Source organism: Mirounga leonina, unplaced genomic scaffold (genome assembly GCF_011800145.1).
Source record: "Mirounga leonina isolate KUSES-001 unplaced genomic scaffold, KU_Mleo_1.0 Mir_101664, whole genome shotgun sequence".
NCBI lineage: Eukaryota > Metazoa > Chordata > Mammalia > Carnivora > Phocidae > Mirounga > Mirounga leonina.
The window spans coordinates 25936774-25955263 of record NW_023270175.1 but is presented as its reverse complement, the minus strand read 5'-3'; the positions used below and the strand labels follow the sequence as shown (position 1 = coordinate 25955263).

Genomic DNA, 18490 nt, shown 5'->3' with positions numbered 1-18490 from the left:
CAGGGTCCTGGGATCGAGCCCGGCATCGGGCTCCCTGCTCCTTGGGAGCCTGTTTCTCCCTCTGCCTTTCTCTCTCGCTCTGTCTCTCATGAATAAAAAAAAAAAAAAAAATCTTTAAAAAAAAAAAAATTAAAATCTTCAGGCCATCCTGTCTAGCAGCCACCAAGCCCCTAAGACTACATAATATTCCTTTCTGATGTGTCAGTTTGGGATTTGATTACTTTTGTCTGTACTTGAACTTCATATAAATTAGCCAAGAGTATTTTTGTGTGTGCCCGGCTAAAATTTTGAATATTGTAATTTGAACAAATATCTTTAAAAAACAACCCTACCTGGTCATTTCAAGTAAGTATCTGGCCCCTATATATGGGCGCTATGTTTGGCGGCTCGAGTTTGAAGTGATGGTCAATTACCCCATTAAAAAAATAATAATACTAATAAAGTGGCAGTCAAGAACTTGCATTCCATGGCAAAAGTGCTTATAATCTAGTTTCTCTTTTCACTTTGGCAAAAGAATTCAAAAGGCTTGCGTGTCGCCAGATTTGATTGGAATCCTCTTCCTTTATCCCCCTGTTTCTTTCTTATTTTACATTCTGTGTTTCATCTTGTCTTACCTCCAGGTTTCCGGAAAATCAACACAAAGTAGGAGGTTGCCTACTGAACCTCATGCCTCATTTTAAATCTATGTACCTGGCTTACTGTGCAAATCATCCTTCAGCTGTCAATGTGCTCACACAACACAGGTAAGTGGTACCATTTCCCCAGATAGGCTGTTCCACAGTGAGATCCTTTCCGAGGACCGCTTCATTTGGAAACCCAAGGTCTCCAGTTGAACTTTTGATCATCCCCCTGCATCACTGCAGGAATTAATTCATTGTTCCACGGATTGCTTGTCTGTCAGTGCAATGGATAATTTACTGAGCATCTACTGTGGGCAGGGTCCTGTACTAGCTGATGGGGGTTACAGTAGTCAACAAGGAAGAGGAAGTCCCTCCCCTCCTGGAACATAGACTCTCAAGAGAAATACAGACATGAACTTAAACGTCATAAACATGTGGTATTACAAAAGGGTAAATTAAAAAGATGCCATGAGACTTTGCATCGTGGTATCAGCTTCGTGTGGGGTGAGGGTAACATCAGGGAAGGCTTTCCTGAAGCCGAACTCTATTTAGATCCAGTGTTTTCGCCTTCCCCTGTCCCGGCGAATGGTGTATCTGAGTTACTGGCAGATAGCTCGAGTGCCTGGCTTCGTCTCTTTTTTTCACTTTCCCTTTGGCGGGTGGGGGAAATTTCCAACAGCGCTATGGCTCAGAAGCAGATACTCATTAACATGGAAAGGTGGAAGGAGACTAGCAGGGTGAACTATTGGGCAAGCACTTTAAGCAGTGGGCTGTGATAATATTTGTACGTGAGTATACATTGTTTCCAATTCATGGGGAACAACGGAACAGTATCTCCTTTAAGAGTCCTTGCAAGGGACCCAGATAAGTTCATATCTCTCCTGCCCTTCCTTACCGCCTGACTCCCCATCCCTGACGCATTCACAGATGCCTTCATCTGGGCCAGAACCCTGGATGATAGGCTTAAAGATGCAGTTTGAACTTTGAAATCATGTGCTAGCGATCTGGCAGGGGCAGGGGGGCTGTCTCTCACCACACAGAGTCTGTTAGGACGTAACCTGGAGACGAGACTCAGAATGGATATGGATTCTGGAGGCTGCTCACGACCGGAAAGAATATTCTTTTCTTAATCTGGCTCAGACCTGAACCCCCAGGGCCAGACTGGAACACCAGTTGACACAAACCCTCAGAAGTGATGAAAATTTTGGTTTTGTCCTGGTTTGTTAGGAGCTTTATTGACTTGGGTGCCTGGGTGGCTCAGTCGGTTAAGCATCTGCCTTTGGCTCAGGTCATGATGCCAGGGTCCTGGGATCGAGTCCCTCGGCGGGAAGTGTGCTTCTCCCTCTCCCTCTCCCCCTGCTGGTGCTTTCTCACTCTCTCTCTCTCAAATAAATAAATAAATAAATAAATAAATAAATAAATCTTTTTTTTTTTCTAAAGATTTTATTTATTTATTTGACAGAGAGAGAGACAGCGAGAGAGGGAACACAAGCAGGGGGAGTGGGAGAGGGAGAAGCAGGCTTCCTGCCAAGCAGGGAGCCTGATGCGGGACTCGATCCCAGGACCCCGGGATCATGACCTGAGCCGAAGGCAGACGCTTAACGACTGAGCCACCCAGGCGCCCTGAATGAATCTTTTAAAAAGGAGCTTTATGGACTTTATAGAGCCATTAAGTAAGGACATTTTAAAGGTAGAATTCAGTGGGTCCCACTTGAAGGTCCATTTTATTCGAAGTCATGAATTCTTGTGGAATAGCAAATACGGAAGTTGGAGTTTAAAGAAAGAGAGGCCATGATTCTGAGTTATTTAGGCAAGTGGCTTAACTCCTTAGAGCTAATGTTGGCTAATAATAGTACTGACAGCACGCCAGGCACATGACGTAAGAGCCTATGAGGGAATTACCATTACTACCATCCCTGCTTTACAGATAAGACCCTGGAAGGTCAAATAGTCAGCCAGAGAGCTCATAGCTCTTAAGTGGTTGAGCCAGAATTAGCATCTAGGTCTGTCAGACTTCTAAAAACAGTATTTTTATTTATTTATTTATTTGACAGAGAGAGACACAGCGAGAGAGGGAACACAAGCAGGGGGAGTGGGAGAGGGAGAAGCAGGCTTCCCGCCGAGCAGGGAGCCCGATGCGGGGCTCGATCCCAGGACCCTGGGATCATGACCTGAGCCAAAGGCAGACGCTTAATGACTGAGCCACCCAGGCGCCCCTAAAAACAGTATTTTTATTGAGATCTATATTTTACCTACAAAGAATAATTTAAATGCAAATTTAAAGAATTACAATAAAATGAACACCCATGTACACACCACCCAGCTTAAGAAATAAAACATCACCAAAACAAAGAGAAAGAAAATGTTACCATTTCCTTTTTTATCTACCAGCCTTATTGAATCCTACTTCACATACCATGCAATTCACCCATTTGAAGCATACAGTTGAATTATTTGTAGCATATTCAGAGTTGGGCAGCCATTACCACAATCAATTGGAGAACATTTTCATCACTCCCCAAACAAACCCATACTCATTAGCAGGCGCCCTCCATTGCCAGGCCAAGGCAACCACTAAAGTCCTTTACGTCACTCTGGATTGGCTAATTCTGGACATCTCATTTAAGTGGAGTCACACAGCATTGGGCCTTTTGTGTTTGGCTTTCTTCTCTTGTAATGTTTTCAAGCTGCATCCGTATTGTAGCACTTATTAGTACCTCGGTTTTTTACTTTTTACTTTTTTTTTTTTTTTTTTTTTAGATTTTTATTTATTTATTTATTTATTTGCGAGAGAGAGAATGAGAGACAGAGAGCATGAGAGGGAGGAGGGTCAGAGGGAGAAGCAGACTCCTCGCTGAGCAGGGAGCCCGATGCGGGACTCGATCCCGGGACTCCAGGATCATGACCTGAGCCGAAGGCAGTCGCCCAACCAACTGAGCCACCCAGGCGCCCTTACTTTTTACTTTTTAAAAAAGATTTTATTTATCTATATGAGAGAGAGCACGCATGCACAAGCAGGGGGAAGGGCAGAGGGAGAGGGAGAAGCAGGCTCCCCGCTGAGCAGGAGCCCAATGTGGGGCTCCATCCCAGGACCCCGGGATCATGACCTGAGCTGAAGGCAGACGCTTAACCCATTGAACAACCACCCAGGCGCCCCAGTACCTCATTTTTTAAATTGCCACAGAGGATTCCATTATGTAGATACTGCATATTGTTCTCCCATTCACCAATTTGCAGACATATGGATTGTGAATAATCCACTGCTCTGAACATCAGCTACACGTCTTTGGGTGGATGTATGTTTTCACTCCTCTTGGGTAGATTCCTAGGAGTGACATTGCGAGGTCATATGATAACTCTTCTGTTTTCACCTTCAGAGCAACTTCAGACTGTTGTCCAGAGTGGCTGCACCCATTTATGTTCCTACCACCAGTGTCAGAGAGTCCCATTTTCTCCACATCCCCACCATTTGTTATCAGTCTGTTTGATTATAGCCATCATTATGGGTGTAAAGTGATCTCTCATTGTGATTTGATTTGCATTTCCCTAATGAATAATGATGTTAAGTATCTTTCATGGGCTTATTGGCCATTTGTATATCTTCATTTGGGGAAACGTCTATTTGGATCCTTCACCTATTTTAAAATTGGATTATTTGTTTTATTATTGAGAAATTATGTACATACCACAAATTCACCATTTTATTTTTTTTAAGATTTATTTATCTGTTTTAGAGAGAGAGTGCATGCATGCACACACGAGCTGGGGAGAGGGGCAGAGGGAGAGGGAGAGAAATCCTCAAACAGACTCCCCGCTGAGTGCAGAGTCCCACGCGGAGCTCAATCCCAGGACCCTGAGATCATGACCTGAGCCAGAATCAAGAGCTGGATGCTTAACCGCCTCAGCTACTCAGGTGTCCCATAAATTCACCATTTTAAAGTGTATAATTGAGGGGTGCCTGGGTGGCTCAGTCGGTTAAGCGTCTGCTTTCGGCTCAGATCTATGGTCCCAGGGTCCTGGGATCGAGCCCCTCATTGGGCTCCCTGCTCGGCGGGAAGCCTGCTTCTCCCTCTCCCACTCCCCCTGCTTGTGTTCCCTCTCTCGCTGTCTCTCTTTCTCTGTCAAATAAATAAATAAAATCTTTGAAAAAGAAAGAAAGGAAGGAAGGAAGGAAGGAAGGAAGAAGAAAGAAAGAAAGAAAAAAAGAGAAAGAAAGAAAGAAGAAAGCGTATAATTGAGTGGTTGTTAATATATTTGCCAGGTTGGGCAACCATCACCACCGTTTAGTTTCAAAACATTTTTATCTCCCCCAAAGCAACTGTGTAGCCAGTAGCAGTCACTCTCCTTCTGTCCAGTGGCTAATGATGTTGAGCACAGTTGCACGTGCTTGTTGGCTATAATATCTTCTTTGAAAATATGTTTGTTTAAATCCTTTGCCCATTGTTTAGTTGAGCTATTCATCTTTTCATTGTTGAGTTGCACCACTTCTTTATATATTCTTCTTTACATTCCTCTTATCAGATAGATGATTTGCAAAAATTTTCTCCCACTTTGTGGGTTGTCTTTTCAGTTTCTTGATGGTGTCCTTTGAAGCACAAAAGTTTTAATTTTAAGTTTAATTTTGATGATGTCCGATATATGTTGCTTGTGCTTTTGATGTTATAGCTAAAAAACTATTGCTTAATCCAGGTCATGAGGAGTTATGCCTATTTAAAAATTTTATAGTGTTATCTCTTACGTTTAGCTCTTTAATCTATTTTTGAGTTACTTTTTGCATATGGTGTGAGGTAGGGGTCCAACTTCATTCTTTTGCGTGTCTATGTCTAATGTCCCAGCACCCTTTGTTGACTTCTATCCTTATAAATTTGTTACATTGTTTTATGTCTCAGAATTGGATCTATCTTGGTGAATGTTCCACGTGAGCTTGTGAAGAATATATATTTTTCTGTGGTTAGATGAAGTATTCTATAAACATAAATTAGATTACTAGATTGACAGTGCTGTCCAGTTCAGCTATATCTTTACTAATTTTCTATCTGCTGGATCTGTTGATTATTGATAGAGGGATGTTGAGGTTTCTAACCACAATAGTGGATTTATCTATTTCTCCTTTCAGTTCTATCAATGTTTGCCTCATGTATTTTGATGTTCCGTTGTTAGGTGTATTCACGTTAAGGATAGTTTTATCTTGTTGGAGAATTGGCCCTTTACCTTTATGTAATGCTCCCTCTTTATCCCTGATAGTTTTCCTTGTTCTGATGTCAGCTTTTTCTGAAATTAATGTAGATAATCCAGCTATTTTTTTATATATCTTTTGCGTCCTTTTCCTTTTATTCTATCAATGTCTTATAGACAATATACAGTTGAGTCTTGTTTTTGTTTTTTGTTTTTTTAAAGATTTTATTTATTTGAGAGAGAGAGAATGAGAGACAGAGAGCACGAGAGGGAAGAGGGTCAGAGGGAGAAGCAGACCCCCCGCTGAGCAGGGAGCCCGATGTGGGACTCGATCCCGGGACTCCAGGATCATGACCTGAGCCGAAGGCAGTCGCTTAACCAACTGAGCCACCCAGGCGCCCGAGTCTTGTTTTTTAATCCACTCTGATGATCTCTGTCTTTTAATTGGCATATTGAGACCATTTACATTTAAAGTGATTATTGATATAGTTGGATTCATGTTTACCATGTTTATAACTGTTTTCTATTCATTGTACTTGTTCTTTGTTTCTTTACTACCCCCTTTTACTGACTTCTCTGGTTTTAGTTAAATATTTTATATGATTTCATTTTATCTTCTCTCCTAGCATATTGTACTATTAAAGTGGCTCAGTCGGTTATGAATCTGACTCTTAATTATTATTATTCTCTGACACTCTTCCTTTTTTATATAGATCTAAGTTTCCTTCTCTCTGAAGAACTTCTTTTAACAATTTTTGCAAGGGTGGTCTACTGGTCATAATTTCCCTCAGTTTTTGTTTGCCTGAGGAAGTATTATTTCTCCTTCACTATTTTTTTTAAGTAGGCTCCACTCCCGGCATGGAGCCCAATGCGGGGCTTCAACTCATGACCCTGAGATCAAGACCCGAGCTGAGATTAAGAGTCGGACTCATAAGTGACTGAGCCACCCAGATGCCCCTCTCCTCCACTTTAAAAAAACTTTTCCCTTTTATTTTTATTGTGGCAAAAATACATATATGGCATGAGATCCACCCTCTTTTTTTTTTTTTTTTTAAAGATTTTATTCATTTATTTGAGAGAGAAAGTGTGAGAGAGAGAAAGCACATGAGGGGGGGAGGGACAGAGGGAGAAGCAGACTCCCCGCTGAGCAGGAAGCCCGATGCAGGACTCCATCCTGGGACTCCATCCTGGGACTCCAGGATCATGACCTGAGCGGAAGGCAGATGCTTAACCGACTGAGCCACCCAGGTGCCCCAGAGATCTACCCTCTTAAACAAATTTTTAAGTGTAAGAACAGTAAGCAATGGGATTTTTCTCCAGTCTTTACCATGAGAACTTGCATGGGCTCTTAGATGCAAAACCCACAGAAGTATTGGGATCCCGAGACTGGGTCGGGAGTTTTTAACTGCCCAGCTAGTCCACACTTAGACTCTTAAAATTCATCAAAATTAGCATTTGAGTGTTACAACTAGTTACTGGCTCCAGTGGCTTCTCCTTCAGGGAAGTGGATCTCTGTTTTAATTCTCTGTATTTACCGGTCCTTCCAGATTTGGAAGGGGGTGGTTTTCCCTGTGATCTCAATTCCCAGTGGATCTAAGAAAAGTCATTGATTTTCAGATAGTTCAGTGTTTTTTCTTGTGAGAATAGTAATGATGCCCTCCAAACTCTTTACATGTCAGAGCTGAAACCAGAAGTCTTTCAGTGATTTTTTGAATTCCTTTTTTTGGTGGTTGCTCCGAGACTTTCTATATATATATATATATCTTAACTTACCAGAATCTCCTTTATATTCACACTAACTTAATTCTAGTGAGATATACTAATGTTATTCCTTGCATAGCTCTGTGTCCTCTTCCCTTTTTGGGGCTACTATTGTTATACATATTACATCTCTATGCTACAAACCCAGTAACATTGCTATAAATATTATTTGATGTAATTTTATGTGTATTAATGAAACTGAGAGAGGAAAGGAGAACAAGAATATATTTAGAGCATCTGTTCCATTAACATTCTCATTTACTATGTGTTTTATTTCTTCCTATGGATTTGAGTTACTATCTGGTATCATGGTATCCAATAGAGCTTTCCTCCCACCCACCTCCACTGTGGTGTGGTTGTAAAATATATTACATTTCTATATGTTACAGGCCCCATGATATGATTATATGGAATTGCGTTATACATTTGTTTTTATATTAGTTAAGAGAGAAAGGAGAAATAGGTATTTATACTGTCTTTCATAATTGCATGATTACCTTTGCTGGTGCTCTTTTTTTCTATGTGGATTTGAATTTACATCTGGATTTACTTGATTTTATCATCTAACTTTCATATTTCTTGTAAGGTGGGTCTTCCAGCAAAGAATTCTCTGTTTTTGTTTATTGGGGAATGTTTTCTTTCCACCTACGTTTTTGACAGATAGTTCGGATGGATATAGAATTCTTGGTGGGCAGTTTTGTTTCTTTTTTTTTTTTAGAGATTTTATTTATTTATTCATGAGAGACAGAGCGAGAGAGAAAGGCAGAGGGAGAAACAGGCTCCCAAGGAGCAGGGAGCCCGATGCGGGACTCAATCCCAGGACCCTGAGATCATGACCTGAGCCGAAGGCAGACGCTTAACCATCTGAGCCACCCAGGCGCCCTAGTTTTGTTTCTTTACTTTGAGTATGTCATTTCACTGCCTCCGGGCCCTTATTAATTCTGAGGAGAAATTAGCGGTTATTCTTATTCAGGTTCCATAGCCCATGATGAGTTGTTTTTCTCTTTCTCTTTTGTTTTTGTCTCTCAGCATTTTTACTATAATTTGTATGTGGATCTCTTTGCATGTCTCCTACTTGGAATTCATTGAGCTTCTTGGCTATGTAGAGTAACATTTTCCTCAAGTTTGGGAAGTTTTCAGTCATTTTTTTTTTCAAATATTTTTTTCTGCTCCATTCTCTCTCTCTCCTCTCATTTAGGACTCTCAAGATGCATGTCTTATTGTGCTTAAAGATGTCCCACATTTCTCTGAAGCTGGTTCATTTTTCTTTATTTGTTCCCCCCACCCCCCGTTTTCTCAGATTGCATTATCTCTATGAATCTATCATTAAAGTCACTGATTCTTTCTTTTGCCAATTCAGATCTACCATCGAGCAGCTCCAGCGAATTTTAAAATTTCAGTTACTGTACTTTTTTTTTTTTAAAGGTTTTATTTATTTATTTGAGAGAGAGAGAATGAGAGAGAGCACATGAGAGGGGGGAGGGTCAGAGGGAGAAGCACACTCCCTGCCGAGCAGGTGGGACTCGATCCCAGGACTCCAGGATCATGACCTGAGCCGGAGGCAGTCGCTTAACCAACTGAGCCACCCAGGCGCCCCAGTTACTGTACTTTTTAACCCTAGAATTTCCATTTGGTTCTTTTTTTTTTTTTTTTAATAATTTGTTTCTTTACTGATACTCTCTGGTGAGACATTGTCATTATAGCTTCCTTTAATTCTATAAGCATGGTTGGTTTCCTTTTGTTCTTAGAACACATTTATAATGGCTACTTTGAAGTCTTTGTTGAGTCTGACATTTTGTCACTCACAGACAACTTCTGTTGTCTCTTTTTATCTCCTATATATGGGTCACACATTCCTGTTTCTTTGTGTGTTACTATTTTTTTGTTGTTGAAAACTAGACACTTTATGCAATAATTTTAGGTTTAGCAACTCTGGACACTGATTCCTTTCTCCCCTCTTGGGGCTGTGTTTTTTTGTTGTTGTTTGCTTCTTTGTTTGTCTAGTGACTTGATAGACTCTTCTAGTGAGGTCTGTTTTGCCCACAGTGTGCACCTCTGATGTCATTCCTTGGAGGACCCAGCCTTGGTCATGCACACAGTCATCCTGAAAGGACAGTGGTTTTATTAGCAGGGTTCTCTTTGCCCATCTTGCCCTGATTTTCCTGATAAGCTGTCTACCTCAGTTCCATATCGATTCCAGCTGTTAGGCTCCACTAATTTCCGGCTGATTGCTCCCATGTTTTTGACAATTCCCTGGGGGCATAAATTGATCTGTCATCTGATCCAACGAAGTAGCTTTTGAGACCAGTCTTTGAAGTTTGTTTTGACCCTTCTTAGCTGTCTCTTTCCTTGGTTCTTTCTCGTGACCTAACTGGCCTAGGGTTTAGATTCTTGCTCTTAATTAAGAAGAACTGCCAGCATCCTCTTATTTGCTTGCCACCAAAATCTTCATTGTTTTTGCAAGAGCTTTTAGGCTTGGATTTCCCCCACACTCTTTTTCTTTTTTCCTTTTTTTTTTTTAAAGTAGGCTCTACCCCCAAGTGGGGCTCAAGCTCATGACCCCTGAGATCAAGAGTCACATAATCTACCAACTGAGCCAGCCAGGCGCCCCTCCCCCCCACTCTTTTTCAACTAAAACCAGTTCCTCTGGGGAGAGCTTCAGAACTCTCTGTTCCTATAGGCTGTCTTCCTCCCTGGGCAAAATCTTTGTGCCACTAGCCTCTGGTCTTCTCTGCTTGCCTCTCCCAGCATAGAACCTCTGCCCAACAAGTGAGTGGGGGTGAGGGTGTTGGGTCCCAGTGTTTTCAGCCTGCCAGTCCTGGGGTAGAGCCTCCTCCCTATGTGTGTGTGAGCGGGGGGCTGAGTAGAGAAGGAAGCCTCCAACCTCTCAGCCACACTGGGCAAGAATTGGCTTCTTCAGCTCAAAGTGGGTTTGTATGGGGATTAAATGAGATAATGTCTACAAGGGACCCAGTATCTAGCACAAGGTAGTTGTAGCCACTCCTTATTTCTACTGTATTCATCTTCTACCACTACTAGCTGCTTTTTAGAAGAAAGGTATGCGGTATTTCCAGCAGACAAAAAACAGAGATAAAATCAAGTCACCAGTCAGCTTAACAAATTCTAACTGCAGTTGGAGTCCTGTGTGTACTCTCTCCTATTTCCTGCTCCTTCCTGCTCCTCCCTCCCATGCCACAGGGAACCACAGTCCTGAATTTGGTTTTATCATTTCCAGGAATGTTTTCGTACTTGACTACCTATCTTCAATAAAGAAAAAAAAAAAAAAAAGATCCAGAAGCATTTTTCCTGTGGTGGATACATAAACATCTTGTGTATATAAGGGCAAATTTCTTAATACCAATAAAAAGAGATGCCCCTCTTTTCCTTTTAATCTGAGAATAGCAATTCCAGAAAGAAATGGTAGTGTTCAGAGAAGTTTCTATTGTAACTCTGTGTGCTGAAATGTTACTGACTGCATTTACCCACATTAGGAATTTAATTTTATAATAACAGTACAGATCCCTTCAAACATTATGATTTAAAGTTAATTTAGAGGTTCTCAACTTTGGGGGGATTATCATATCCTATTTGCTTCATTTTGGTTAGTGGTGTTTTTTGAGAATCTTAAAATATCCCTTGAAATGATGGAAGACTCATTGGAGTCCCATAGAACTGAATTTTTAATCTTACCTGTAATTTGCATGGAAGGGGTAAAAATTAAATTGAAATGCTTGGGGGTTTCCCCAGATGTGCTTCTAATATAATCTCAGCTCTGTTACATGCATCTTGTGGTGATTTATGCTGGCTAGTAGAGGCAAGGCAGAGTTGAATGAAATTTACAGAAATTTTGGTCTAAAATCCTGTTTTATTCTCTTTTTTAAAAAAGATTTATTTAGGGGCGCCTGGGTGGCTCAGTTGGTTAAGCGACTGCCTTCGGCTCAGGTCATGATCCTGGAGTCCCGGGATCGAGTCCCGCATCGGGCTCCTTGCTCAGCAGGGAGTCTGCTTCTCCCATTGACCCCCCCCCCTCTCATGCTCTCTCTCTCTATCTCATTCTCTCTCAAATAAATAAATAAAATCTTTAAAAAAAAAAAAAAGATTTATTTATTTACTTTAGAGAGAGAGGGTGAGTGGGGGGAGGGGCAGAGGGAGAGGGAGAGAGAAACTGTAGCGGACTCACTGCCCAGCATGAAGCCCCATGTGGGGCTCCATCCCATGACCCTGAGATCATGACCTGAGCTGAAACCGAGTCGGATGCTTAACCGACTGAGCCGCCCAGGCGCCCCTAAAATCCTGTTTTAGATGAAGGTGTCAGCTGAAACAAGGACATCGGTGGATTTCTGTTCTTTCCCTGCTGAATCTGTGGGTGATTAGACACTGGAAAATCCCTCCAGCCTGAACAGGCCAGTCAGTTGAAGTTCTTCCCTTCAGCCTGCAGATGGCAGTATCATACCAGCAACGCGCCTGACATTTGGCAAAGATCTACAGCTTTAAAGTTCACGGCCTGTTGGCACCTTGTTAAAAATGCAGTAATGTATTAGCTGAATATGGGTATAGAAGCAGACCCCAACTTTGATGTGTCCCCATATTTACATATATTTGAATGGCTGCCCCAGTCTTTTGTTATCCCCTGGTTGAGGTCTTTTGGGGTTTCCCCTCTCTCTCCCCTTCAGGCTTCTTAGTGTAGCTCTTGTTTCTTCCTGGGAATAAGCTCTCTCTTACAAAAATACCCACCTCTCTCCCTTGCTTTGGTGTGGCTCCCATCCTTTTCACGAGGGAAAGGGATCCGGATTGAAAGAGTGAGCAAGAAGAGGGGAGAGTGAGTGCTAAGACAGGTCTGAAGTCCATTGCAGCGACAGACACCACTGCGTTACCACTGTGCCCTTTTCCTCTTGCTAGTTGTCACTCTGTTTACCCTGTTGTCAGCAATGAAGACTTTGAGCAAAACCCAGAGTTGTGTTAGGTACTTGCTTCGGGGACAAGGAGCGTAGGGACCATTCTGAGACTGGATTCGGTCCTGTCTGTGTCTTTGAGGAACCGGGAAAGGGAGTGAGTGAGATTGATCACAAATAAAAAGTGGTGGGGACAAAAAAGAAGCAGACAGCCTGCTCTCTGGGACTAGATTAATGAAAAAGGGATAATAGGGATCCACCCAACTCAGTTGCGGGATCCCTGGGATTTTCCACTGGCCAGAGGCCTGGGGCCTTCAGCTCCTCAGGCCTCACTTCCCCCTTTCCAGTGATTTCCATGATAGGGGTGTGGGCAGGAGGGTGTATGTGTGTGTGGGGGGGAATATCTGATCCTTTCCCGGATGTTCTAGGTAGACCTCTCATCATTCAAAGTAGAAATCTATGCAAAGATTCCGCAGAAACACTCTCATATGATATGGTTAAGCTCTGTAGAGGTATTAGAAGGTAAGATAGTTTCCTGGAGCCTTCCAGCCCAAGCCAGAGCATCCCAGAGCCCCATGCACCCTGCATTCTGTGAGATAAACGTATGTTGAGTCTAAGACAGCATTTATACATTGAGAACTGCTTCTCTTGTATCACATCATGTGTACAGAACATGTGAAGCTTGAAAAACAAGCCTTAACCCATTGACATTTCCAACAGGCTGTATAAAATTAAAAACCGCACTTTAAAGACAGCTTGTTCTTTGGTACAACAATATAAAGTTGAGTTTTACGTTTTTGTATAATGACATTAATTTGCGGATTAAGTTTATTTGGCTCAGTAAAATGTGTCTTGCAGGATCTAGTTATTGTAATGGGCAGCAGCTTTATTAAGGTAGTTTTATTCTTTTGTTGCACAGTAAAATGTTCATTTCCTCCCAACAGCCAATGAATGTGTGTTAAATTGTAAAATAAAAAAAAACAACCTCTTTTATAATATTTAGCAAGCCTAAAAGTTAGAATGCTGCATGGAAAGTAATAACAAAGTACATGTTAGTATTTGCTTTTAATTGTCGCAAGCCTTGTATCAATTAGAGTAGAACATTGAGGACGGGGGGGCACTTATTCGGTTATGGAAAGAAAAAATAAGACTTGTTTACCAAATTGAAAAGAAATTAGGAAAGTGATTTTCTCTAAATTATATTTCTACTCAAATACACTCTCCAAATTCAAGTATTTTCCTAATTATATTTTATATGCAATGAATTTTTAAGCCTCTTTGTGCACTTTATGTTCTTGGTTGGAAATTTAACCTCAATTGAGTTTCCATTAAGCTGGAAATCACAGCTTAATGGTAGTTTCTAAAGATGTGATTTTAGCAAGGTATTTGCCTTGGCACAGTAATAATAGTAATACAAATGCATTTACAAACTACTTAAGTTTACAAAATCCTTTTCTATACAGAGGCGTGTGGTGTCATGGAAAGACTTGAGGGTTTGACTTCAGACCTGGGCACAAACCCCAACTTAGCCATTTACTTCCGATTACTCACTCTTCCTGAGACTCAGGTTTCTCATCTGTAAAATGAGGATAACACCTGGGTTGAAAGGGCCGTTGCACATATTAAGTAGGATTAAACGCACTCCCGAAGACCTTACCATGAAACAGTCACCTTCCAAACCCCAATGGCGAATCTTCAGAATTTTAGTAGGAAGTAGGTTTGAGTCAGCTGAGGTCAGGTAACTGATCCAGGGTCACCAGCCCTGTTTTATGACTCCAGGTCCAGGGCACCTCCTTCCTCCCAGGGGCTTCTGGGGCAAAAACAGATACAATCCTCCGCGTGGCTTGTCAGGTGTGACCACTCAGACGTGATCCAGCTTCCGTGAAAGCAGTGATTCCCAGCCCATTTTCCCTCTGACATACGTGTGACCCCACATGGCTCCCGGTTGCCAGGGCATTAGTCGAAACCCCATCCCTTCCTCTCCCACTCACAAAAGCCCAAGGAGGGAGTGTGACTATGAATAGGGGTAACCTGCAATCCACCCCATCCCTTCCCCCTCTCAGCGTTTTACTGCTGATAGCAAGTCTCTTTGAACATGTTTCACCACTGATTGCAACACGCCATGGTTAGGCACTGTCCTGCCTGAGCTGTCTTCTAGGGAGAATAAGTAAGTCATTTTATAGTGGAGGGTTCGTGAAAGAGTGAGGAGAGAGATGGGTGGGACCCGTGGGAGGCTAGAAAGTGCAGGCTCAGGTTTGCAGGCAAGCAGGGGTTCCTGAGTAGAAAGCAACAGGATTAGAGCGGTGGTCTGCAGGACGGCTGGGAAGCCAAAAAGCCCAGGAGCCAGGAGACCAGTTGGACTCTTGGAGTGAACCAGATGGGAGGAGATAAAGGTCTGAACCGAGGCAGTGGCAGTGCGAATGGAAAGGAATAAACTTGAGACTGATTAGATATGCACGGGCAAGCAAGGAGGCAAAAGGGGCCAAGGCAGAAGCAGAAGTTTCAGAACATGCCATCCCGTAGACAGTGGGGGTCCTTGCACAAATGAATATTAAAATGAGCTTGCAGCCCCAGGACTCGGTATCACGTTGCTGGAAAGGAGACACTCCAGATGGTGCAAAAAGGAAGAAAGAAAAAGCACAAGCTTATAGGGTAGAGTTCGTGACATATGAATAGTCTTTTTCCTTTAACCAAGCTGCCGCCTTATAGAACTGTCTGTGACTTTGTGGTTAGTCAGACACACATGCAGCTATCTGAGTTTTGAACTTGATTCTGAACATTACAAGTGGGTGCCCGGTGATAGGGAGTATGTGGTGAGTTGCTACCCTTGGCAATTGACCAGTCAATAACTAGAACGTTTGAAGTGACTAAAACCGTACGTTGAGGCCATCTGGTAGACTGTATGTCCCATGTCTGTGGGGGTAGTCTCCTTAAGGGCAGGGATTTTTGTTTTGTTCACTGCTGTATCCCCCAGCAGAGACCAGAGCCTGTTACTTAGTAGATGTCAATAAAGGATTGTCGTACGAGCAGAGGAAGCTGGGGGTCCTGAGCCCCAGTGCTGGACACAAGGCTGATTACATAGCAGGAACTCAATAAAGGTTTACTGAACGGAGTTGACGTGAATCGGATGGCATTTGGATTAATGAAACTTATTTCTGTTCGGTTTTATATTGTGCGAAATACAGGAAAATAATAGTCTTCTAATAATAAATCAATAATTTGGTTGATAATTCTTTACTTGGAACACGAAGCAGTAACAAAACCACGGTCGTTCTTTTGCTAGTGATGATCTGGAACAGTTCATGGAAAGTCAAGGTGCATCCAGCCCAGGTATCCTCATTTTAACAACCAGCCTCAGCAAACCATTCATGCGACTGGAAAAGTATGTTACTCTCTTGCAAGAGTTGGAACGGCATATGGAGGTAAGGGAAGGCAAGGTATGGGCCTCTGCTCTGGAGGAAGCCGCCAGTCTCCCTCCAGACTAACCTCACTGAGGAATTCAGAAAAAGCCTTGGTTTCACATTTTACTTGATCCAGTCTTCCCTCTTGCTGGGCTTCTAGTTTCCCTCTTAATGCAGTGAAATAAAGAGGGGGCATTCTTCCCCACCCCCCCTGCTGAAGATTTTTTTATTTTTACTTATTTATTTTTTCCACTTGTATTGGGGTGTGATTGACATAAAAACTGTATATGTTTAGGTTGTACAATGGGATTTTTTTAGGTGTACAATGGGATGGCTGAATATATGCAGAGATTGTGAAATGATTACCATGAGCAAGTTAATTCACACCTCTATCAATTCACAGAGTCATTAATTTTTTTCCTTTACTACTAAATATTCATGATCATTTTCCCTCCCAGCCTCGGTGCTGCTGCTTTTTTCAAGTTGACTTACGTTTTCCTCCTCTGTAGATGGTGGTTCAGTCAAGATCGACCAAGAACTTCTGTTGTTCTGGTCTATGAACCAACCTGATTTGGGGAGATAAACAAAGCAAAACAATAGAAAATATAAATATCACTTTCACTACAGACAGGGTTAAATATCTCGAGAGCCCTGTGATCATTAAGCTTTCTGACTCTGGATTATGCTGGAACATTCTGGAATTTCCTTAAAGATTTATAAATGGGTCCAGTATTAGTTTATCTGTGTTTGTATCCATGGACCTACATCAAAGTTCCCTCACATTTGTGTTTATCAACTTAGAGTTGACTGGCAACAAGACCTGATCATGGAATACTGTTTCAGCAAGAGGCCCGATCCTTTTATTAAAAACCAGTCAACAGGGATAGCTTCTGGAGTCGTCCTTGTGCCATCGAGCATGGGTGTTTGAGGTGTGGGTGGGAGAGGAGGGCCCTCTGAGGGAGGCTGCGTTTACCCTAGTTGCTCTTCCTGTGTCTGGGGAAAGGTTTTGAGGTTTTAAAGGGTTTGATTATCTTTAAAGAAAAAGGTTGCACGCTGCCGGTCTTGTCAGCATTTGTAAGGATTGAAAGCACGTCCTCTGAGCAAAACACACTCAGTTGGAGGCGGAGAAGCCCCAGATGCGCCCCCACCCCCCCACTGCCTGGACCCTCTATCTTGGGCTTCCTTGAATTGGAGCCTGTCTACACTCCTGCCTTCCATTTCCCACCATCAGCTAACCCACACCCTCCCTCAGCGCTAGTTCGCCATCTGCTGAGATGCCTTCTCCTGACCTGGGTCCGTTCGGCTCTGTGTCTTCTTACCAAAGGCTGGTGGAGCAGCAGATTTTGCCCTTCCGTTATTCCAGCTGAATCCCAGAGGTTAGGTAGACATCTACCCCCACGTCAGGTCTACAGCCTCCCCAAGAATCTCCCCTTTCCCTTCATGAGCAGTCATGAACGTAAGGATTCCTCAAAGCCGTGCTTGAACCTGTCTGCTTGCCGGGGTCGTAAGGAGCACAATGGTATAAAACCTGGAATTTTGTTCCCACCTGCCACGTTGAGCCTGCAGAGGGAAAATGAAGGATTGTGAAGGAAAGTGAAATGGGATTGATTTTTCTCTACCCACCACTCGGTTCCCACAGTTCCCTACCTCTTGTCATTTATTAACAACATGGCCTGATGATGGCCCCCCGACTGCCGATTAATTATTATCTAAAGTCTCGGGAACCACACCTAGGATGTTGTTGCCAAATCCGTGAAGCGCCACCAGCTATCTTGGTTTCTTGGTCACCTGCTCACTGGAGGTGCTGAGATGCCAAATGCTCAAGTGCTGTCTTATTTTGTGATCTTTAAATTAGCCTACAGTAAAATGGACTTCCTACTTTGGGCGTGCAGTGCTACGGCTTTTATCACATGTGTGGATTCCTGTGACCACCGCAGCGATGGGGATGCAGGACGGTTCCATCACCCGCTCAGATTTCCTGTCTCCTTGTGGCCACACCCTCCTCCCACCCCTGACCCCTGATAACGGCTGATCTGTTCTCCTTTAATATTGTTTTACAATGTATTCCTTTAATAGGATACGCATCCAGATCATCAGGATATTCTGAAAGCAATCATAGCATTCAAAACTCTCATGGTAGGTAATGCTCTCAAATTACAATTCTCCGTTCTGTATGCTTTGTTCCTAAGAGAGTGACTTGTGTGTAACGTTTCTTTCCTTATGCAAAGGTCTTTAGAATGGAAACAGTACGCTTTAGCAACAGTATCGCAGTGATTGCTTCATTTAATTTTGTCTTCCAAAAAATCATGCTTACCTATGAAAGGCTGCCAGGCTGAGGGTATAAAGCACTCACATTTGAAGTCTCTGCCACATTAAGCATTGCTGTGTAGGTGGGGGGTTTCCTTTTGTCTCTTTGTCTTTCCCCCCGTGTTGTTCACCTTATGTCTGTGTAGCTTGTCATTCACTGATTGGCATCGATACTGGATTCATCTATTTATGCCAAAAGGTGTGAGTTTATTCTTTGCATATGAAAAAGAAATCCTTCGTCAAATCTAAAAGGAGAAAACCTACCAAAATGCAATTGCTTTATATAGATTGCTATCAAAGCTACCTGTAATCTTGTATCTTGAGCGTGATGGTT

The 18490-nt window shown here is 42.6% G+C and overlaps 1 protein-coding gene across 6 annotated transcripts in view; it reads left to right on the top strand.

The window, feature by feature from the left end:
- ARHGEF6 (Rac/Cdc42 guanine nucleotide exchange factor 6) overlaps positions 1 to 18490 on the top strand; it is a 99621-nt gene that overhangs the window by 62537 nt on the left and 18594 nt on the right. For all 6 annotated transcript variants that reach the window (XM_035009284.1, XM_035009310.1, XM_035009303.1 and 3 more), the window contains 3 exons: positions 621 to 743; positions 15732 to 15870; positions 17926 to 17985. In XM_035009284.1, coding sequence (XP_034865175.1) covers positions 621 to 743; positions 15732 to 15870; positions 17926 to 17985 — 322 coding nt within the window. The remainder of the gene's footprint in view (positions 1 to 620; positions 744 to 15731; positions 15871 to 17925; positions 17986 to 18490) is intronic.